This window comes from Myotis daubentonii, chromosome 3 (genome assembly GCF_963259705.1).
Source record: "Myotis daubentonii chromosome 3, mMyoDau2.1, whole genome shotgun sequence".
Taxonomy (NCBI): Eukaryota; Metazoa; Chordata; class Mammalia; order Chiroptera; family Vespertilionidae; genus Myotis; species Myotis daubentonii.
This window is the reverse complement of record NC_081842.1, coordinates 199,956,220-199,980,239: the sequence shown is the minus strand read 5'-3', so window position 1 is coordinate 199,980,239 and position 24,020 is coordinate 199,956,220. Positions and strand designations below refer to the sequence as shown.

At 49.0% G+C, this 24,020-nt stretch overlaps 1 protein-coding gene across 5 annotated transcripts; it reads left to right on the top strand.

Moving 5' to 3' along the window:
* The first annotated feature begins 6,446 nt into the window (after positions 1–6,446).
* LOC132231398 (antizyme inhibitor 2-like) lies at positions 6,447–18,161 on the top strand. 5 transcript variants are annotated; one of them, XM_059690419.1, is made up of 11 exons: positions 6,447–6,526; positions 7,352–7,535; positions 8,667–8,840; positions 9,331–9,503; positions 10,307–10,441; positions 11,942–12,107; positions 12,687–12,834; positions 15,014–15,114; positions 15,990–16,207; positions 16,669–16,731; positions 17,904–18,054. In XM_059690419.1, exons 1-10 carry the CDS (start codon positions 6,513–6,515, stop codon positions 16,691–16,693), a joined length of 1,338 nt encoding a protein of 445 aa, XP_059546402.1. In that variant the 5' UTR covers positions 6,447–6,512; the 3' UTR covers positions 16,694–16,731; positions 17,904–18,054. The 5 variants fall into 5 exon arrangements, with proteins under 5 accessions (XP_059546402.1, XP_059546403.1, XP_059546401.1 ...); XM_059690420.1 differs by having other exon boundaries at positions 17,935–18,044; XM_059690418.1 differs by lacking the exon at positions 16,669–16,731 and having other exon boundaries at positions 17,935–18,127.
* Positions 18,162–24,020: the final 5,859 nt, after the last annotated feature.

Below are 24,020 nucleotides of genomic sequence, written 5' to 3'. Positions count from 1 at the left end.
AGTGGTCTTAGCAGCAGGAATGGGAGTCCCAGCTGCTCTAAATCTTCCAAAGCACTTGGCATTGCCAGCCTCTTTCATCTTAGCCATGCTAGCGAGGACGAGTGACATCTCATGGTAGTTTTATTTTTCATTTCTCTGATGACTAATCATGTTGAATATCGCCTCATGTGCTTGTCAGTCATTTGATATCTTTTGTTTGTGGTGTGCGCATATGTGTGTGTGTGTGTGTGTGTGTGTGTGTGTGTGTGTGTGTGAAGTAAGGCTGTAATTTAACTGGCATTGTAATGTGACAATTTATAATCTTAAGCTTTGATTTTAGTTTTTGTGATTGGCTTCTTTATCTCTTCAGCTACAAGAGATGAGGGATTCTTCATAGTTCAGTCATAGATAGTTCCTGGTTCTCTGATCATGTTTGTGCCAATAAATGATGACTCTGAGCTTATTCTTTTGTTCCTCTAAATTCTCTCATACATTTAGATGTCACTCCACCCCCAATATGTGCCTTTCATGACATTCTATGTCAGCAAACATTTGGTCCCCAAAACCTGATTTTCTAGGAGATCAGATCATTTCAGATGAGACAGGTAATAATTTTATTAACTACTAGAGGCCCAGTATGCGATTAAAATTGTGGGAGGAGGCGCCCCACATCCTGCCTTGCGAGTAGGCACCCCGCAGGGGGCCGGGACCTGTGCCTGACTTGCAGTGTCCCCCAGCCCCCCACCTGTGTCCTCTCCAGGGCTGCCCGAGCCGCTGCCTGCTCGTGTTGGCCTCCCGCCTCTGTCTCCGTCACCACTCTAGGCCTCACCTGCACAGGTAACCTTCTCCTGTCTGGTCATGACCCGTTACTGAGTCCCAGCCTAATTTGCTTATTTATTTATTTATTTATTTATTTATTTATTTATTTATATTATTTCACCACTACCCACATGCCTGATGCAGTCACTGTTATAACGGGGTGATCCTCATGCCGGCAAATGAATCTGATAGAGCCCAGGCCGCATCCTCACACATCCCTGCTACAAGGAGTCTGGGAAGGTCCATTTCTTGCTTCCCCACGGCAGAGGGGAGGGAGTGGAGGAGGGGTGCTCATAGATGGTGGGCAGCCACAAGACATGACAAATATCCACTGTAGGGTCCATATGTTAGTTTTTAAGGCGAAAAGTTTAAAAATTGCTGGTGTAGATGATCTCTAAGTTCCTTATCATGCTAACATCATTATTATCATAAACTATTTTAATGAGTTATTTTAAAAAATCTTTATTGTCAAGAGTATTACAGAGATCTCCCTTTTTTCCCCCATTACTCCCCTCCACCCCGTTCTCACCCTGCCCCAGGCTTTTACCGCCTCATTGTTTGTGTCCTCAGGTAATGAACATATGCATATAAGTTTTTTAGTTGCCTCTTCTGATCCCCTCTCCGCACTTCCTGATGGGATTCCTCTGTCTATTCCATGTTTCCATGCCTCTGGTTCTATTTTATTCATCAGTTTATTTTGTTCATTAGATTTCTTGTTCATTTATTTTATAATTTTATTTATGCATTTAAAAAATATTATTATTGAGTTCAGAGAGGAAGGGAAAGGGAGAGAGAGAAACATCAACGATGAGAGAATCATTGATTGGCTGCCTCCTGCATGCCCCCTGCTGGGGATCGAGCCCGCAACCTGGGCATGTGCCCTTGACCAGAATCGAACCCGGGAGCCTTCAGTTTGTAGGCCAATGCTCTATCCACTGAGCCCAACCAGCTAGGGCAATTTATTTTAATTTTTAAATTCAATTGTTGGTAGATATGTATTTATTGCCATTTTATTCATATTTTTATGTCTTTTCTCCTCCTCCTCCTCCTCCTCCTCCTCCTCCTCCTCCTCCTTCTCCTCATCCTTTTCCTCCTCCTTCTTCTTTTTCCTAAAGAAGACCCTTCAACATTTCATGTAATACTGGTTTGACAGTGATGAGCTCCTTTAACTTTTTCTTGCCTGTGAAGCTCTTTATCTGACCTTCAATTCTAAATGATAGCTTTGCTGGGTAGAGTAATCTTGGTTGTAGGTCCTTGCTATTCACCACGTTGAATACTTCTTGCCACTCCCTTTAGCTTGCAAAGTTTCTGTTGAGAAATCAGCTGATAGCCATATGGGTGCTTCCTAGTGAGTAACTAGCTGTTTTTCTCTTGCTGCTTTTAAGATTCTCTCTTTGTCTTTAACCTTTGGCATTTTAATTAAGATGTCTTTTGGCGTGGGCCTCTGCACTTCCTGGACTTATCAGTCTATTTCTCTCACCAAGTAGGGGAAGTTTTCTGTCATTATTTCTTCAAATAGGTTTTCAATATATTGCTCTCACTCTTCTCCTTCTGGCACCTTCATGATGCAAATGTTGGTACGTTTAAAGTTGTCCCAGAGGCTCCTTACACTATCTTCAGATTATTTATTTTTTATTTTTTTGCTCTTCTGGTTGGGTGTTTTTAGCTTCCCCATAATCCAAATCGCTGATTTAATTCTTGGAATCCTCTATTCTACTGTTGATTCCCTGTCAATGTTTTTTATTTTCAGTTAATGTATCCTCCATTTCTGACTGGTCCTTTTTTATGTCTTTGATGTTCTCACTAATTTCTTTGAAATTCTCACTAAGCCCCTTGAAACTCTTATTAAGATCCTTGAGCATCCTTATAAGCATTGTTTTGAACTCTGCATCTAGTAGATTGCTTGCTTCCATTTCACTTAATTTTTTTCTGGAGATTTCTTCTGTTCTTTCATTGGTGACATGTTTCTTGTCTCTGCATTTTGGCTGCTTCCTTGTATTTGTTTCTATGTATTAGGTAGAGCTGCTATGTCTCCTGGAATTGGTAGAATGGCCTGTGTAGTAGGTGTCCTGTAGGGCCCAGTGGTTCAGCCTCCACCATCACCTGAGCTGGGCACTCTAGGTGCTCTGCTTTGCGGGCTGTGTGTCCTGTCTTGCTGTAGTTGAGCCTTGATTGCTGTTAGCATCATGTGAGTTCCAGCTGTGACTACAGTGGAAGAGATGCCCTGCAGGAGACACTCCTATGGAACAGGACTTGCTTCCGTGGGGCTTTGGTGCTCTGAGTCTGTCCCTTGAGTGTATTGCTCATGGATGTAGAGTTGTAATCTGGCATGGTGTGAAGCTGTCCATTGGGTACACAGGCTCTGAGGCCCCTCTGGAGGTACAAAGTCAGCCACTGCCTTTGCCCTGCCTGGGGCCACCTAGCCAGAGCTACAGAGTGATCTGCAGATGGCTGCTACTTGTGTTGGGTTTAGAAGTACCCAGAAGAGGCCAAGCTGTGAAGCAAGATAGGCTGTTGCTAGTGCCGGACATGGAGCCTCTTATTGAGTGATATAGGGCTTGCTGATACCAGCTGCTGCTTGCTTGAGAGATTTTAAGAAAGTCTGAAGCCTGAGCCAGGACAGGCCATTCATATTGAAAAGACTCTGCAGACCCTTGGGTTGGGCTGCAAATTGGGTAGGGTTGGAAATTGGGTGGGGCAGCATCTCAGGGAATCGCCAGGGTAGAGTGAACAGGGTGAGCCAGGTTGATGGAAACTCAGGTATAGTGCCTGCCAGTCAGCTCTTCAGCAGGGGAGGCCTCAGCATAGGAACAGTGACCCTTGCAGCACTTTTGTCTACGAGAAAGTTGTCTTGGTGTTCTTGCCCTGATGCCAATTTATATACTCCCCATACATCCCTGGATCCTTTCAAGCTGCTGCCCCAGCACTGGAGCTCAGAGGAAGTGAGTTTGAGTAATTCTGTGTGCCAGCCCTTTAAGAGGAACTGCCTGGGTCTCCAACAGCCTCCATGTCACTCAGCTACAATCCCAGCTTGTCTTTATAGCCCAAAGTTATAGAGAGATTTCATCACAGCACTGGAATCCTGGGCTGAGGGGACAGGATATTCATATGGAAAAGGGGCTGGGAGCCTTTGCTCCTCATGGGAGGCCTCTGCAGCCAAGATATCCTCCTGATTGAAAACACACCACACATGGGTGTCGGAACAGCCGTTTTCACGCCTCTACCCTTCCTACCAGTATTGGTGTGCTTCTTTAAATCTCTAGTTGTAGGACTTCTATTCAGCCAGCGTTCAGGCGGTCCTGAATGATGGTTGTTCTGTATTTTAGTTGCAATTTTGATGTGGTTGTGAGAGGCAGCGAGTCCTGGCATTTACCTAGGCTGCCAACTTGGTTTTCTCTCTCACTTTCTGCCGGGGTCCAGCCCCAGCGGGTCCAGGGGTCCCCAAAGGTGTGGACGGAGTCGGCGAAGAAGGAATGACACGGAGACAGCGTTCAGTTGATCAGCAGCCTAGCCAGGATCTCTAGCCCGGATCTCCAGCCAAGTTCTGGTCTCGATCTCCAGAGAGGTTCTGCTTCGGATCTCCAGCGAGGTTCTGTAGCCATGTTCCCTCGCTAGGTTCTCCAGCCAGGTTCTGTCCAGGCTCTCCAGTCAGGTTCAGTGTCCAGGTTCCAGTCAGGTTCTCCTGCCAATCTCTGCAGTCAGGTTCAGTCCAGGATCCCTGCCATGCTCTCTCGCCAGGCTCCGCCTCCAGGCTCCGAGGCCAGTCCCTGTCCAGGATCCTCTGGCATGCTCTCTCCAGCGAAGTTCTTCTGTCTCTAGGCTCCGTGTAGGTTCTGTCTTCTGAATTCTGTCTCCTGAGTTCTGAGTCTTTCTGTCTTGTTACAACTGTATTTATACCAGTTGATTCAATCCTATCAATCTCTATTACAAAGGTTAGGGCGTTTCTTATCTCCATTCCAGGGAGAAAAGATTATGTAGTTTAAGCATGATTGTTCGTAGTTAAAGGGATTAATTACCCGCCTGGCACTTAGTTGAGGGGTTTATTCCCTCCCTAACTTCAGGGGAAAATCCCTACCTGGGGATTCAACCTTTCTCGGAGAGGTGACCTTGGTTAAAACACAGCGCCAAGAAGGTGAGCAAACATATTAAGAAAAGTATGCCATATATGCCAGGTCCCTTGAAACAGCAAGGATGGACCGGCTCCCGGCAAATTCCCCCTTTTTTATTTTTTAAAAGCAAGCATTAAAAAGAAAAACCTGAAACACTCTCTTGTATCCATTTTAAGAGTAGGATTGGCGCTTTCTGCTATTACCTGAGTCCTGATCTATCACCCCAGGGAGAGCTTGCCAATCCTGCACTTTCCCGGGGTGGAAAGGCTGCAGTGGGGTTAAGGATAAGGCTCCTTGGGCCTACCTTCTCCCATGCCTCTACATTTACCTTTCCGGCACCTTTCCTTCCTCAGAAAAGCATGGACGTATTTCTTGTATAAAATGTTCTGTCTGACTGGGAGTAACCTTAATTCCTCTGCTAATAAGCATATGTGTTAAAAGATCAATACGGAGTCTTTTTTCTTTAGACTCAGTATGGCACATCTTCTTAATCTAAAGATCAATACAGAGTCTTCTTTCTTTGGACTCAGTATGGCACATCTTCTCAATCTAAGAATCAATACAGAGTCTTCTTTCTTTGGACTCAGTATGGCACATGAGTTCTTAACCAGAAATATGAAGGTGCTAGATATGAGATTTACATCCATTATCTCATGCACTCTCTGTGATCCTAGTAAATAGATTGTATTATTATCCTGCCTCTCTGTGCCTTGGTTTCATTACCTGTAAGATAATTGCAACTATATCCATAAGGTTTTGTGAGTGTTAAATGGTTTGATACCTGGCAGGGCGCTTGGTGGTGAGTAAGCACTAAATAATGACATTATATTCACCACCAACCTGACCAATATCCCTCCAAAGCTAATTTGTATCACCAAATGTTTTGTTGAGTTCAGGGGATGAACTGCCTCCGTCCTCAAGTTGTCACAGAGGTAGAAGGGCTGAGGGCCTGGGTTCTGTTTCCCTGAGATCTTTATCACTTCCCCTTCCTGGCCTGGGCTGACCTTAGGGCAGGCCCAGAGACTCAGCCTGATGCTTGATCCTGGGTGAACCAAGTCAGAGTAAGACCTCAGCAACTCATATGGAGATAAAGGGCAGTGAGAATGTGGGGGTGTGACTGGACACCAAGTGACTCAAAGGGCTCACTATCCAATAAGAGTCTCCCAGCCAGATATTTAAATGTGCAGGGAGGGCAGAGACACAGCGCAGGGAGAGACCAGCTTGGAGTCTGAGGTCAGGTTCCACTCCCAGCTCCACTCCAGCTTTGCTGATCTGTCTGAAGACCTCTGAGCCCACGGTTATTTCCATCTTAGAGGTGGGAAGGTGGGTGACTGTGTTTCCAGGGTCTCTCTACTCTGATCATCACTGGTGTTCACTTATAATGGGAGTCGGACCTCACCCTGAGGTCCTGTTGTGTGGGCCACCCACAGGGCTGGGAAGTTTTGGCTGAGTGGGGCGTCGTAGCCATGGTTTGGAGGGACAACCTCACAGGTTCTTCACCTGTCCTGAGATCTGAGCTGAGTTCTGCTCTTCCCAAAGGGATTTACCTGAAGCCCAAGACACCACAGGTCCTGGTCCCCTGTGCTGGGCCTGAAGGAGCAGGTGATGAGCGGCACCAGGTGAGTCTGGGGGTGGAGTGGGGCCCATGGGTGCAGCCCCACCTGCTGAAACAGAAGGACTGAGGCTGTAGGCGGCCCTCACTTCAGTCTCAGGGATGGGTGGCCAGCAGCAGGTGCAGTGGCTGCTTTAGGCAGCCCAGGTGCCAGTCCCAGCTCAGCTACCGGCCACTTGGTGACCTTAGGCAAGTCCTTTCCTCTCTCTGGGCCACTTGTCCACATGTGTAAAGTGGAATGTTGGGGTAGATGACCCCCTGGGTCCCAGCTAGCCCTATAATCTAAAGATGATGGACTCTGCACTTATCTTTTCTGTGGGTCACATTTCTCATCTGTGAATGGGAACATGTGTGTGCAGGAGCCTGGAAGAGGATGCCAGCCATCTAAGGTAGGTGCATGTTTTGTGTATCTTTTCAAGAATATGTTTATATTGATTTTAGAGAGAGGAAGGGAAAGAGATAGAAACATCAATGATGAGAGAGAATGATCGAACTTTAGCCTCCTGCACACCTCCAAAGGAGATCAAACCCGCAAATTAGGCATGTGGTATCAAACCCTGATCCCCTGGTTCATGGGTCAATACTCAACCACTGAGCAACACCGGCCTGGCAATTCTGTGCAACTTGTTTGGTTTCATACTAGGTCCCTGAAGCAGGCTGGGCCTGGCCAGTGGTCCATCCTACAGATGAGAAAGTTCATGAGGGCTCCATGGAGCTCTATGTGGCTGCATGGGAGGGCCGAGGACTTACTGGCCTAGGAACTCTGGCTCCACTGGCCAGCAGGGTGCTGGGAGGAGGAGGGAGGAGTGTCCTCAGTGCAAGGCCTTTCCAGGATGCTGGGAGTGTCCCTGGCAGAGCGCTCTGATGGACAGTCAGGGGTGAGCACCACCCTCACCGACTCGAAGGAGAACGAAGGGCACCCTGGAAGCTCCGCGATGAAGGATATCGTCCCGCTGGGGCCTGAGGAATCTGCCATGGAGGTGGTCCTGAGGAAGATCCGGGAGCTCTCTGCTTCGGTGAGGGGAGAGGAGGGAGGGGAGAGTGGGTCTCAGTCCCTACTTAGGTGGGGACAGAATATGACTTTGTGTTTTATTAGTCAGTTTACTAGGTCTTACTGAATAGCTGTGTTCCCTGGTGGCATGGGGTAGCTCTCCTGTCCCTTTCTAGTCCCCCACCAGCTCCTGGGATTCCACCCTGTGCCAAGCGATCCGGGTGAGGGTGGGAGAGTCCTGGCCCCCATAAAGCATTAATGCCACAGGTCTTGATCCAGCATCTACAAGGGTTCAGGAATCTGGAGAAGGCTCTGTGTGTAGATTAATCAAGAGTCCAGAGACAAAACATAATTTTGAAAGGCATTATGGGGAGTCAGAGAAGACTTAGCTAAAGGAACTAAGTTCTCCTTTTCTCAGGACCCCTTGCTATTTATTAACACAATTTGTCCTAAGGCAAGATAGATATACACATCAAAGGGTAGGGTTAGGTACAGAATCCATTGTCAGATTAGGAAATTGCCTTCGGCTGTTCAGGTGTTTGGCCAGTAGGAGGCAATAACATGTAGACTGAGATGCCCTTAGCTGTCTGGCAGCAAGCAATCATTTAATGCATCCTTTTCAGGTTTGGGGAAATGCTCTCAGCCATTTCTAGAAGATTCAGCCCTGCCAACATGCTGGAATTGGCTTCCAGCATTACTGCATAGCTGTGTTCCCGGGTGGCATGGGGTAGTTCTCCGTCCCCTTCTAGTCCCCCACCAGCTCCTGGGATTCCACCCTGTGCCAAGCGATCCGGGTGTGGGTTGGAGAGTCCTGGCGCCCATTTGGTCTATAAAGCTTGTTGCCCTCATGTCTTCCTGTTGTAAGAGTTAGAAAATCAAGGCTCAAATCCTACCATTGGCATGTAGTTGCAACTGAGCTTGACGGGAAGACTCACATTTTAGTGCACCTGACACTTGTATAATTTTGTTAATCAGTGTCACTCCAAGAAGTTCAATAAACAGGAAACATTTTTAAAAAGAGAAAAGAGATTTTAGAGCCACAGTTTCCTCTTGTCCTAACTGGGTAACAGCAGTACTTGCCGCATGGAGACCCTGTGAGGATTCACTGAAATGACACAATGCCCAGCCTTTCTTGCCTCTCTCTCTGCCTTGGCAGGACCACCGAGACCCCTTCATGGTGGCCGACCTGGGAGTGTTGGCCAGCCGCCACCAGGCCTTCTGCCAGGCCCTGCCAAGGGTCTCGCCCTTCTATGCGGTGAAGTGTAACAGCAGCCCCTTGGTGCTGCGTGTCCTGGCCGCCCTGGGCACCGGCTTCGACTGTGCCAGCCAGGTGAGCTTGGGCCACAGCCAGCTTCCTCATCCATAACCTGACGGTTCCTGGAGGGAAAAGGCCAGTTGCGAGGTGTCTCAAAGTGGGGACAGCAGCCCATGAAGAGTGGCTGATGTGTGTGGTGCCCAGTTGGTTGTTTGTGAAAGAATAAATGAATGAACTGGGAGTGGTGCACCCTCCACTGGTCTAGGTGACCAGGGCAGTCAGCCTGAGCTAAGGAGTGGAGGGAACATGTGCTTTAATCCACAGACCCCGTTCTGTCCTGGCCCAGCCATTTCACTGGAGCCTCAGTTTCTTGGTCTTTAAAATGTGTTCAACTATATGTTCCTCAGAGCAGTCTAGAAGCTTAAGGAGCACAATATGTGCCCAGCGCTGTGCCAGATGCACAGTAGGTACTCAGTAGGGGACAGCTCCTCATGCCTGTGGCTCCTGTGCCCAAAAAGCAGGGCAGCAGGGAGGCAGCCCCTTATTCTGGCTTTGCCCATGGCAGGTGGAGCTGGAGCAGGTGCTGGGCCTGGGCGTCGCCCCCTCACGCATCATCTATGGCAACCCCTGCAAGCCGGTCTCCCACCTGCAGTATGCTGCCCGCCATGGGGTGCAGCTCCTGACCTTCGACAGTGAGGAGGAGCTGACCAAGGTGGCCCAGCACCACCCTGGGGCCAGGTGAGACCAGCAGGGCTGCAGGCAGGTGGGGACAGGGAGGAAGTTCTGGCAAACTGACTTGGGCCTCAGCAAGGAGATGAAGGCTGTTCCGTGGTGACTAGGAGACGCCTAAGCAGCAAAGAGCAAGAATTAGTGCCAGGTGTCCCAGTGCCTTCCCTGGTGCCCACTCTTATCAAATAAAGATTTCCTGTGTCTGCAGAGGCGCTGGGAGAGCCTGGCATTAGGAGGTCTGGAGTCAACAACCTCGTGGGAAAAGCACTCACATGGGATTCAGGAAGACCAGGGCTCACATTTCTGACTTACTTGTCGCATCTGTGTGTTCTTGGGAAAGTTATTTAACATCTCTGATCCTGTGACAGGAGGTCTGCAGAAGGGATGCTTATAATTTTATCCTTTTCTTGGTTTTTCTTGCCTGGGCAGAAGTCTGTAAGAAGTAGTGTAGCCCTAACTGGTTTGCCTCAGTGGATAGAGTGTCGGGTCTGTGCACTGAAGTGTCCTGGGTTAGATTCATGTCCAGGGCACATGCCCCAGTTTCAGGCTTGATCTCCAGTAAGGGGCATACAGGAGGCTGCTATTCAATGCTTCTCTCTCATCATTGGTGTTTCTATCTCTCTCTCCCTCTCCCCTCCTTTCTGAAATCAATTAAAATATATTTTAAAAAATTAAAAAAGTAGTGTGTTCCCTCCCTGGACCTCCATGGCTGGACAGTCCTGAGGACCGAGGAGTTCGGGTGGGGGCAGCAAAGCATTGAGGCTTGGGGTTTGTGAGTCTAAGAACACCTGTCACCTCACACCCCGTCCCAGGCTGGTCCTGCGACTGTGGACCGAGTACAGCCAGAGCCTCATCCTCATGACCTCCAAGTTTGGGGCCAGCCTGGAGCTGTGTGGTCACTTGCTCAAGTCCGCCCGAGACCTCGGCCTGGCTGTGGTGGGCGCCAGGTAAGAGCACGACTCTCCCTCCTGCGAGGCAGGACTCCTGGTCCCCACAACTGTCCGCAGCCTCTGACTCCCTGGGTGCCCTCGGGTTAGTGTGGCCCCTCTGGGCCTCCGGGGGCTCCCTGTGGTCCTCAGAAGAGGAGGTGGGTGTCAGCTGCTGGGAGGGTGGGGCAGGCAAGGCACTGGCCTTGGGTGCAAAATTTAACGGGATGCCGAAAACTTTGTACTCCAGATAAATAATGTTTAATACAGTATTTAAAAAATTAACGCAGAAAAAAACCATGATGAGAGAATATGAAATTTTAAATCAAGACAGGATTGGCATCTGATTTTTCTTTTCCCTTTGGGTCCAATTACTGTTAACTAATGTTGTCTTTAAAGTTTTTGTATTTTTTTTTTATTGCTTAAAATATTACAAAGAGTAGTACATTTGTCTCCTTTTTTTCTCCCTTGACCTTCCTAACGTTTTTGTATTTTCTTCATCATGGATATTTTTGCATCAGCAGGTTTGATCCCTTGATGGGGTGTGTACAGGATGCAACCAATTGAGGTCTCTCTCTCTCACTCGCTCTTGCTCTCTCTCTAATATATATAGATGAGAGGCCAGGTGCACGAAATTTGTGCACTAGTGGCGGGGGTTTCCCTCAGCCCAACTGCACCCTCTTCAATCTGGGACCCCTCGGGGGATGTCTGACTGCCTGTGGGATCAGGCCTAAACTGGCAGTCAGACATCCTTCTCACAATCCGTAACTCCTGGCTCCCAACTGCTCGCCTGCCTGCCTGATCACCCCCTAACCAATCCCCTGCCAGCCTGATCAATGCCTAACTGCTCCCCTGCCAGGCCGGTCACCCCCAACTGCCTCCCTGTCGGCTTGGTCTCCCACAACTGCCCTCCCCTGCTGGCCATCTTGTGGTGGTCATCTTGTGACCACATGGGCATGGCCATCTTGTGACCACATGGGGGGCCGCCATATTGTGCGAGGGCATGATGGTCTATTTTCATATTACCTCTTTATTATACACGATAGTGCATGAAGGATACTTACGTTGATGGCTCAGTGCTTTGGTGCCCCCTTGAATGTTGAACCTGAGGAGCATCCACCCTCACTCCACCCCACCTGCCCCTGATTGGGTCATCTGAGCCCCCTGGTAGATGGTTTGAGATTTGGGGTTCAGATCACTTGCATTCCAAGGAGGAGAAGAAGAGGGACCCCTGCCGCGAGGCTTGGGGAGGGGTAGCGAAGAGAGGTGACTGCCCCACAACCACGAGAGCCCAACTTACGGACTGTCATGTGGTGTGTGTCTCTGGGACCCCCATGGGCACAGCCAAGGCTGTGGCTCCTGTGAGTGCCCACAAGCTCCATGTAGTCACGTGTGTCCCCGTGTCTGTGTCCGTGCTGGTTCACATTGTGCCTGTGTGGCTGTTTCCGAATGTATATCTCCTCCTGCTGACCCTTGCGTTTCCTCGTGTGTCTCTGCACCTGTCACTGCACCTGTGCTCAGCTTCCACGTGGGCTCCGGCTGCCAGAATCCTGACCGCTTCGCACAGGTCATTGCTGACTGCCGGCGTGTGTTTGAGATGGGCCGTGGGGTCGGGCATGAAATGAGCCTCCTGGACATTGGAGGGGGCTTCCCCGGAGTGGAGGGCTCTGAGCCGGAGTTTGAGGAGGTAAGAGGGGAGGAGGAGAGGGCGTCTGGGGGCCCCAGCAGGGTTTATTGCACAGAGTGTGTGTGTGTACAGGGAGCTCTTGAACCTCAGTCCGGTGCCTGCATGTAGCTGGGCTTTCTGTTGGTTGAGGGGTCTCCAACTCTACATGTGTGGCATGTGCACATATACACGTATGTGTGTGTGTGTGTGTGTGTGTGTGTGTGTGTGTGTGTGTGTGTTTGCATGGGAGCATGCGGTTCTGTACCTTCTATAGACGTGTTGGTTCCTACCCCTGGTAAGGCTACAGTCAGATAGAGGTTTCCTTACTGTGTCCCCCACACCCAGGGGACAGTGTTCCTTTGCTGATCACGTATTGATTTCAATGTTTCCAAGTCAGACCTCATGGTGCTACAGCCTGGTCACTAGGCTTGTGCCCTCGGGCACTTCTCCCCTCTGGGCCACAGTCCTGACCTGTCTCCTCCCCTGCACAAGGGGGTGCTGACACCTTCCCACAGAGCTGTCAGGGGAATGAAGAGGGAAGACGCAGGGAAAGACCCCGCACAGGGACTGGCCTCACAGGGCTCGGGTCTGTCCCCACAGATGGCGAGAGTGATCAATGCTGCCCTGGCCCAGGACTTCCCCGAGGGGACCGGCATTGAAGTCATTGCGGAGCCAGGCCGCTTCTACGCGGCACCTGTCTGCGTGGCCGCTGTCAACATCATCGCCAAGAAGGCTGTGCTGCAGCCAGGTGGGTGGGCCCGGACTGGGCAGGGAGCGCTCTGTCCAGGGGTCCCCAGGCCTTGGGGGCAGGAGGGGCAGAGGGTCTGAGTTCCACCCTGGCTTCCTCATTCGGGGGAAACATGCTTTGATTTAGCTACAGGATAGAGCCTGTTAGTAACATTACTGTGTTGTTCTCAGAGAGCCTGGAGGGAGGCATTGAGGGTCTTTATTCTTCCTGTGTCTGGAGGGGAAGTCTGAGGTCACAGCTCATGGGCCACAGCCTCCCCTGCTGGTATGCACCTTACTGTTTCCAAGCAAGCATTTTCTAACAGGCGCGGAGTTTTAGAACCCAAGTTCTAGTGAGTAGATAGTATTTCTATAACAAACATATGAAGGAAATATTGTCGGTACCATGGCCTGGAGGTTAAGAGTGACATTTGTAGGGTAACAGTAAATGATACTGAGGTCAACCATCTCAGGAGAGTTTTTGATAGTTTGTTATCTGGGGGAAGCAGTTGGGTGGGGTTGCTGTCCTCACAAACGGAGCTAAGTGGAAATTGAAGTGCATGTTGACGTTGATAAGAATCACCCTCTGGGTTAGTGCCCTTTACTTTGAAATGTTATGACCGTCTTATAAGTATTTCTAAAGAATTTTTATTTCATTTTTAAAATATATTTTTATTGATTTCAGAGAGGGAGAGAGACAGAAACATCAGTGATGAGGGAGAATCCCTGATAGGCTGACCCCTGCACATCCCACACTGGGGATCGAGCCTGCAACTCAGGCAGGGTTCAGTGACTGGGAATAGAACCATAACCTCCTGGTCCTAGGTTCATGCTCAGCCACTGAGCCACGACAGCCGGGCTCTAAGTCATTTTAATCTGTTTCCTTATCCCTTAGAGTAATGCCCTACACACACTTTTGTAACCCTAAAAGCACGTGGGTCCACTAATTTCATTTCCTCACAAAGCTTCTCATTATAGAATATTGTGATTTGGGGCATGTGATTTCAGCCATCGTTTAACAAAAACCCGAGTTATGCGTATTATGGCTTACCATTTTTGCCTTCACAATAGCATGAGCTGCCAGTGATTAAAGATCTATTATGTGAGCAATTACTGTTTTACCTCATTTCTGCTCAGCCCTCCTGTGAGGCAGTTTGGGGCCATTCCCATTTTGCTGGCAGAGGTTTGGAGGCTCAGAGAGAGGAAGTGACTGTCCAAGGCTGCACAGCGAGCTCGTGCACAGCGGCGCCAGGTCTGTCTGACCGAGAGGCTGGTGCCCTTGTGTTTGCAGACATGCCAGCTGAGCGGAGCGCCCAGCCTCAGGGCTGTCATGACTAACCCATGACCAACTGGCTTAGGGACAAGTGGGGCTGTGGGTGCAGGAGGCTGGATCAGTGCAGGCAGCTGAGAGAGAGCGGAGGACAGGAGGAGTCACACCAGGAGAAGATGGTGGTGGTGGTGGTGAGGGGACCCAGGGAGAGAAAACCAATAATCAGAAAGATCTGGGCATCTAAATGCTCAAAGGGTATGGAATGGCCCCAGTGCCCACAGAAACCAGTTGGAAAGATTAAGGAAATCAATGTCTAAGGTCAGACAATGTCTAAGGTTGTTCAGAAACTGGTTGGTAGTAGTTCATGTCCTAGAGTCTGGGGCTGCAGGTGAGCATCAGCTCAATGCACATCGGAGTGTGTGGACCTGAGGAGAAGCCGCCACATGCTCAGTGAGGCATCAACAGAGGCAGAGTATTTAGAGGGAAGGAGGTGACAATTACGCTGCTATCTGACTGTGAGAGCTGGGCACTGACGGGCACTAAACCCAGCCCTGCCACATTCTCCTGTGTAACTTCTGGCAAGACTCAGTTCTCTCAAATGTACAGTAGTGTTCATTGTCCCTACTCAGAGTGTTGTTAGGAGGATGAAATGATTTAATATGTGCACACAGGTTGGAACATGTATAATCATTGTTAGTGGCAGTAGCAGCCCCAGCACTCTGATGAGGTGCAGGTGGGGCAGAGGAGCCATGGGAGCCCAGAGAACAGGCCCAAATATTGCCGGAGACCCGGGGAGGCTCCTGAAGCAGGACACAAGGGCTATCCAGTGCTGGGCAGGCCGTCTGGGCCAGTCCTGAGGGTGCGGGACTTAGTGTTGACCATCAGTGGTGAGCCTTGGCTGAGCAGAGTCCTGTCCTCTCCCCTCTCCCAGGAGGCCACCGGAAACTGTTGTACTATCTCAATGAGGGCCACTATGGCAGCTTTCGCGCCTTCCACAGGGATCATGTCCCCAGGATGCCAATTGTGGTGAAGGTAAGGGGACCCTTGTGTGGCTCTGGCACCTCCCAGACCCTGATAGCAGTGAGGTCAGCCCCTTTCCCTGTGAGGCAGGGATCCCTCTGCGAGGGGGCAGGGTCTTAGATTACACATGGCTTTGTAGATTGTCATACCCCATGCGTGTACAAGGATGTGCACAGGCAAGCCTGTTTGTATTTGCATGCGCACTTCTGTGTGTGTGCATTTTGTGTGTGAGCGTGCTGACTGACACCTGTGCAGGTAGGTGGGTGGATGGGTACATGGTCCTGTGTGGGTGGGTGTGCACATCCGTTTACCTCTGGGTTTCCATGTGATCTCTCTGTATGCACTGTGTGTGTGTGTGTGTGTGTGTGTGTGTGTGTGTGACCAGAACCCTGAATGCTGGAGATGCAGGAGTCCTAGGAAATGGAGGTTCTCCAACTTGCTTCCCAGTAGACTCATCTGGGAAGCTTCCAAGGACCCCGATGCCGAGGCGAAGGCCCAGGTGATTGGAATCAGGCCTCTCCTGGGTTGGGACGTGGCATCAATCCTTTGTTAAACCTCCTCCAATGTGACTCCAATAGCAGATGAGTTTCACCCACTATTTTGAGTGATTATTGACTGAAATCTTTTGCTTTTATAGATGGGAACGGAGGCCCCATGTGTGTGGCCTTGAGAATTAGCAGGGCTAGAATGTGTCACTTGAGCGAATATAAGCTCCATGAGGGCCGGGTCAAGAGCAGTGCCTGGCACATAGGGACTGGCTGGTGTGAGGGACTGCCAGTGTCCTTGCTGGTGCTGGGGGTGCTCTGCTGGCCGAGGGCATGGGCTGGAAGGGTGGGTTGGGGGCAGGAGCTCTTCCTTCTCTGATTCCCCACCCTGTGTCCCTGCAGGAGCTCTGCTCAAAGCCACCCCTCTTCCCCTGCATCCTTTATGGCCCCACGTGCAGTGCCTTTGACACGTTCTACAATGAGGAGGTACAGCTGCCCGAGCTGGACGTAGGTGACTGGCTCATCTTCCCCTCCATGGGAGCCTACAGTTCAGTCCTGAGCTCCACCTTCAATGGCTTCCCGCCTGCGTCCATCTGCTACATGATGGGACCTGAGCTCAGGTATCTGAGGAGAGCTCAAGGATCTGAACTTGGCTCAGGGAGCTGATGGCTAAGCTCTGGATTCTCAGGTCCAGGAAATACCCTACCCCCCTACCCCATTGGTCCCAGAAAAGATCCAACTGACATACATTGCCTGTGGGGTGGCCTGTTACACCCATTACCCATATAAGTCCAAGGCTGCCCTCCTGGGCAGCTGTGATAGCTCTGATGTTTAGACACCTCTGTGTCCACAAGCTGACATGCTTAAAGCCCCCGTAACCCTTGATTCTTGGCGAAGTCCCCACTTTACTCTGACCATTTGTGGCTGTTCCCCGCTTTCCTCATTCAATGTCCCTTCCCTACGAGCCTCATACTCCCCCACAGGGTCTGCCCAAGAGCCTCCTGTTAGTTCAATCTAGAATTCACTCCCGAGGTGATGGGGGCTTCTAGAACACCCCTTTACTGGTACAACCTTTTCACAGGAGCCTGCTGGAGACAGCACCTTAAGCTGGGACATGGCAGAATGGAGGGGTTCCAGACATTGGGTGCGTCACCTGGGAAAGCTTGGGGCAGAGGCCGGGGTAGGGTGGGGAAGAGTAACATGTGGGAAGCAGAGGATTGATTGCCTCTGAAATGATGAGGCAATTTCCCCCAAATGTTGGCCTGAAACACAGGCGAGCCCTTCTGGGCAGACAACTCCACCCTTGTGCTTCCTACCCCCTGAGCCCTGGAGTGTGGTAGCTTGAGAAACTGGTGTTATGACAGCACGTGCTCCCTGAAGGCCATAGCCTGGAGTGTGAAGCAACCTGCCTTGGCCAGGACCTTGAGATTCTTTCATCCCTCTTTTGCGTTAAAACAATATGTGTCTTAGAAATTGATTTTTAGAGAGAGAGGAAGGGAAAGGGAGAGAGACAAACATTGATGTGAGAGGGGAGCACCCATTGGCTATCTTCTGCACGCCCCTCACTGGGGATCAAGTCAGTCCACAACCCAGGCATGTGCCCTGACCAGGAATGGAACCAGCAACCTTTGGGTGCTTGGGAAAATGCCCAACCTACTGAGCCACACTGGCTAGGGTTCATCCCTCCTTTTATCCAGTTAGTGACACCTGAGTTGTTCCAGAAATATTCACGTGAACTATAGGCACCCATTCTAGTGCCCAGAACACCTGGTCTGGAGTCAGACCTGTAGTGAATCCAGGCTCCACCACAAACTGGCAGTGTGGTCAGAGCCTCAGTTCTCCATCAATGGCATGAGAATGGTATGAGTACCCTCCTGGCATGGCTGTCGAGGGGATTAAGTTAGATAATGCAAATCCTCATTCAGGTCAGTTCATGTCCAGAACCCTGCCTCAGGTTGGCCTTGACCCTGGACCTTTCCTACACAGAGACCACTCCCTGCCCCATTGGTCTGGGCATCCTCAGGGGGCATATTGCATCTGGCCATACAGGTATTTGGCCAGGCATGTGGGTGACTGGCCTGGCGTTGGCCTTAAGAACCCCCCAGTTTGAAAGGTGGGAGGACAATGAATGGGAATATCCAACTCCAAATAAGGCAGGTACTACCGTGTGTCTCCCAGGTTTAGAAACAATATTTGGGAAAGTTCTGAGCTGAGAGAAGAAAACATGTCCTACAGGCAAGGACATTGGCGGAGGTAGGGGCAGTGGGTCCCAGAGGCCAAAGCCACCCACCTCCTGTGTCCTGTGTCTTTTTTAAGCTTCACCTGATGTGACTTCTCTGATCCTCAGCTCCTGCAAATGGTCCACGTTATCCACCAGAGTCAGCCCGACCATCTCACTGCTGCCTCCACACTCAGCTAAGACCAGGGGTATTGTCCAGCCTCCTTGTGCCAAAGACATCTCATTGCCAGACATCTGAGGAGAAAGGATGGGCTGCAGATGCCTCCTAAGGATGCCAGAGGCTCAGGCAGCCTTCAGGTCCTGTGTTACTCATTCCTCTACTCCCAGATCCTGAAATTTGGGCTAGAAACAACCACACTTACCCCCTCAGAGGTGTCTGGAAGAGCAAATATGAGTGGGCTTTAGGTAAAAATAAAGTTACATTCATATGCAAGAATTGCTGGAGTGTTTTGTGCTTTGGTCTATAGGTGTTTCCCTGTGGCATTTTGGATGTCAACTCATCTCCCCATTCATTCATGAATCCATTCATCCATCCATTTATCATTCATCAGTCTTTCCATCCTTTCATCCATTCATCCATCATCCATCCATCCATCCATCCATTCACTGACCATCAATTGATCCATTCATCCATTCATCCAGCTGTGCATCCATCCATAAAATAAAATGTGAGGGCCTAGTCTGTGATGGTGTTATTCTAGGCAAGGTTCTACATGATGAATAAGATGTGCAGAACCTGTTCTCATGGAGCTTACCTTCCATTTTCTTCCACTGAAAAAATCAGAGCAGGAGCAAACATATAAATGATAAAATAAAGTGGAAGAACAAGTATTGTAAAGAAAAATTAGACCAGGGCAAAGGGATATGGAAGGATAGAGAATGGTGCTTTGTGCTAGTAAAATATAAAAATGTTTAAAAATGCCAAAAAATGTTAAAAAGGTTTTAAAAGGTTTGAGTTAACTGTCCTGAAACTTAAAGTGTGATATTAAGGACACATTCCCCACTGCCCTGAAGAGTGTGTATTCCATTGATAAGGATTTGAACTTAGACTGCTGACTTAGAGTGACTTGCCCTGATAACCATGTCTGATGACATATACTCCTGCCCCTCTTCAGAGTAAAACCGAGTGCTTGCAAGTTTGTTTACTGATATGCCCATAGGAACTACTATTAAACTTGATATCTTGTTATTCATTTTGTTTACCAGAATCCTCTACTCCCCCCTGGACTGCCGTGGGTACTATAGGCCATTCAAGTCAATCATTTCTTGATTGCTGGACGCCTGGTCATTGCTGACTGCTTTGATCCCTGTGCTGCACTGGTGGCTCTGATCGCTGGAAGTTATCTTCGCTGATCGCCTTCAGCTTGGGCGCAGTCCCCTTCCCCACTTGGTTCAGATCTTCTTGGTGCCAGAAGACAGACGAACAAACAGTGGGGCCTCAGGTAGGTTCAAGCTGTGTGCAGGGATCTCTGAAGGCAACGCCGCCCTGAAACTGAAACTTGGTTCCTGATCTGACCAGCCAGCCAGAGAAGGGGCCGCTGCTGCTGCCACCAGAGGAAGCCACACTTTGGGAGCTCCCTTTAAGCCTGTACCCATGGCACCAGGAATGTTGTGAGTAGCATTGTGTTCTGTGTTAATAAGCTTTGGACCCACTGCAATGATAAAAAGAGAATAAATCGATGTGTGAATTGTAATTGTAACTGCAACTATTTGTGTGGCATAATTCCTCTGGCAATAATAATTATCTTACCTAATAATAGACAAACATGCAAATTGAACGTACCTTTGCTATGCCCAAGCCATGCCCACCAGTCAGGCCCACCAAACCCATCCAGAGATATGCACATTAACCCAACAAAGATGGCAGAGGCCACAGCTACCATGCAAGCATCCCGGCTCTGGCCGCTCCAGGCCTATTGGAAACACAGAAGTCAGGGGAGTCAGAGAAGTCTGGCTCCAGCACCTGAGGCTGGCTGTGGCCTGGGAGACAAAGAAGCCGCCTGCCCATGATCCCAGTCTGCAGATGGCTGGAGAAGCCGCCTGACTGTGATCTCAGGCCTCAGCAGGCCGGAGAAGTCGCCTGCCCTTGACCCCAGGCTGCAGCCGGCTGGAGAAGCTGCCTGCCCCACATCCGCCTGCCCCATGTCCTCGGGAAGACTGAGAAGCCGGGCCCCAGCTCCTGAGGCTGGCTGCAGCCTAAGATACGAAGAAGCTGCCTGCCCCGTGATCCCAGGCTGCAGCCAGCAGGAGAAGATGCCCACTGTATCACAGGAAACATGGAGAAGCCGCCCATCTGTGATCCAAGCGCCAGCGCCTGCAGCGGGCTGCAGCCCAGGAGACGGACAAACCATCCAACCCGAGGTCCCATGCTGCAGCCACTTGGAGAAGCTGCCAGCCCTGTGGTCCAGGACGCCAGCGCCTGTGTCCCGGGAAATAGGTTCCCTCTTCTACTGCAGTCATTACTTCAATATTCCCCTTCTGAATTTCTCTCCGGTGCCGCAACCCAACTCCACTTTTCATCGGAAGGATACGGAACAGAGCAGTGTAAAAAGCTGATATTTTTAAGCCGGTAAGGTTGGTACTTACACATATAAATGGAAAACTGGAGTCCTTAAGGTAACAAAGGCTACAAAGGGAGGGGACAGGGACAGGGCATGACATGTTATATCCAGCAATCCATATGGGGACTGAAAACTTCGCAATGATGACAATTAGTGAAGCTATGAATCAACTAACATAGTTGACAGGGACAATTCTTCCATCTTTGAAAATATCTACATCAAATCTGTTTAAAATGATTTTCACCTGCATAATCTAACACATTCTGACAAGACCACCACCACCAATGTGGTCAGTGTTGTTTAACAACTGGCTCTCAATCAAAGAAAACAAAACTCTGGTTTATACTGACGGCCAACTTCTGTGGCACAAATTCTCCATCCAAGGCTGATTTCAGCTGCTAATGTGATGCCACTAAATGCAGAGCTGAGGAGAAACATGCAGTAATACAGTATTATATTCTACCAGAAAGACCCAAAAGATATAAATAATGTCAAGAGTCATAACAGTAAAATGTAGGAAAGAATTGAGGAGTGATGAATTTAGAGTATGTATTTCCTTTGGTTTTCATGTAATTTATTCACTTTTAAGATTATACAATTTAATTTTTAATAATGAACATGTTTAACAACCAGCTTACAAAATTCCTGAAAATTTGTGAGCCAGTAAGAGCAGGCTCTAGCACAATACTGAGTGGAGTGTAATGGTTAAATGCCAAGGCTCATGGGTTTGAAATGAGACTCAGCCACTTTTGGGTTTTACTGGTCAAGTTACCTGATCTCTCTATACCTCCGTGTTCTCATCTGTGTCATTATAGTACCTACTATATAGAGTTGTTGCAAAGATAAAATGAAATCTGTGTATGACACAGCACAGTACCTGAAACAATAATTCACTCAATTTGTTATAAACTATTACTGCCTCAAAATGTTGTTGACAAAATTACTCATGCTGAAAGAATGAAATTTTATTGATGAGAAAAATGCCTTATTTTGCGATCGACATGGAGACAGTCAATTTTACTTCCTAGGCAGTAGATGGTAATGTACTACTAGAAACTGCAAGGGGAAAAATGACCGCAATCAACATGATTGAGGCAATGTATTAGCTGGATCATAAAGCAGAGAGGATGCCATGCATTCTGGGATACATCTGCAGTAAGAGGCTTCAGCTCAGGTATTAATTCTGATCAACTAAGCATCAGAATTAAGATGAATGGTGAGAAGGATTCTGAGGCTGCTTCTAGACTTAGCAGGAATAGAACTTTGATACAGAAGCAACAGTTACTATGGTTAATGATCTAATCCAATAAAAGAAAAACATGCAAATCCCAGAGGGCTCCCAGGCTGCCAGAGGGATGTCTGACTGCCGGGGAGGGGCCTACACCAGCAGGTGGTCATCCCCTGAGGGGTCCCGGACTGCCAGAGGGCACAGGCCGGACTGAGGGACCCTAGTGCACCAGGCCTCTAGTACTAATATAAGGTCAGATGAAATTGCCTGCCACGGTACTGCCTGCATAAAGTGGTCTTTTTGTTGGCAACTACTTTGAATGTCCGAAAACCTGCACATTTAAAGTTTATTTCAAGGGACACCTCAGATAAGTGCCCCTCCTTTCTTAGACAATTGGCGTTCTCAGAAGTTGGTGACTACGCAAGACAATTGGCGAATTTGGCTTCACAATTAGCATAGTCGGCTTTTTCTGTAAGCCTGAGCAAATAACAGCTATATGAATGAGAGTTAAGTTTAACTCCGAAGAGAAGGAGCAATTCCTCCCTCCTGCCCGAATCACTGGGTGCTTTCAGGTGACTAAGAACCTTCGTGGAGGTGTCAGAGATTATTTCTCAGGACATGAAAGCTGCTCTATAGAGAATTCCATCTCAACTATAATTAATTTACTGGCTCACCAAGGGAGCGCACATATGATTTGGCAAACCAGCGCCCTGAGTCCTTCTGTCTGTTTTAGACTACCAGGAGAGAAACCAAGACACATAAGAGAGATTGAGATGACCAAAGGGTGACACCTTTGCAGAGCTCAACTCACAAGGAGCACACTTGCAGCACACTACACAATATCCCTAGAAAATATTTTGCTCAAGCCCTGCAGAGAAAAAATAAACTAAAAGGACAAAATAATTATTGAAAAGATTTTTTTCTTTAAAGAAACTCTGGAGAAATCCTATCTAATAAAGAGGGAAGAGAAACCAAGATGGCGGCATAGGTAAACACCTGAAATTGGTGCCTCGCACAACCACTTCAAAAATACAACTAAAAGACAAAATGGACATCATCCAGAACCACAGGAAGGCTGCCTGAGTGGAAATTCTACAAGTAGAAGGTAAGAGAAAAGCACACTGAGACACAGAGGGGGTGCGGAAGTAAAGGGCAGAGGTATGGAGGCACGCACGGAAAGAGCTGGCAACTGATGACAAGGTTGTCTTTTTCAATCGGGAGGGAGACACAAGCTCCCGATGGCCCCAACTCTAGTTCTGGGTGAGTCTCTGGGGATCCAGACTGATACGGGGAGAAACTGGACTGTCTGGCAGCAGGCAGAACTCAAGGGTGGCTTTCTCTCAGAGGTGCTTGCAGAGATTACCGGGACACTGAGACCCTGGGCCATTTAGGGCAGGACTGAGGATCAGGCATAGCTGTTTGCTCCGCCCTGCTGATTCCCTGAGACCCCGCCCCACCCAAGCTGTGCACAGAGGCTTTTGCATATGAATGGCCTGGCCCTTTGCAATCTAAAATTACCTAACAAACTGCAGCTCGGTCAGAGAGACCCAGAACATCCAAAAGAAGACACAAGACCCCACAGCAGCTTGCAACACTTCACAGTGGGCCTCATCTGGGCACCTCCAAATTCCAAACAAAGAAGAGGAATCTGAAGATCTCTCCATAGCTCCTGCTGGGTAGCCTCAGGGAGAAGCTAAATTAGCACCTCCTTAGAGATTCAAGAGCCAGTGTACCCAATGGTCAGATTGGGACCATCCAGATTACAACTCCTCAGATCCATATGGGACATACTCAGGGGGCAGACTCAGTGAGCACCAAAGACCCACTGAAACAAGTCTTGCCCCATAAGGGTGTCTCCAGCATAGAAGTTCTCTCACCATAGACACAGCTGATTCTCACTGCCTATTGGCCTGGAGGTCAATTCCTCCCAGTGATACCAACTACAATCAAGGCTTAACTACAACAAGACTGTGCACACAGCCCACAAAGGGGTGCACCAAGAGTGTCCACCTCAGGTAATTGGGGAGGCTGAGCCACTGGGCCCTATAGGACACCTAGCACAGAAAACCATCTACCAACACAGGGAAGCAGCCAAAATGTGGAGACAAAGAAACAGGTTACAAATGACAGAAATGGAGGAAAGCAAACTACTGGATATACAGTTCAAAACCATGGTTTTAAGGTTTTTCAAGAATTTTCTAGAAACCGCCGATAAATTTAGTAAGACCCTCAATAAGTCTAGTGAGACCACCAATAAATTTAGTAAGACCCTCAATAAGTCTCGTGAGACCCTCGAGGATATGAAAAAGGACCAACTAGAAATGAAGCATACACTGACTGAAATAAAGAATATTATACAGAGATCCAACAGCAGACTAGAGGATCGCAAGAATCAAGTCAAAGAT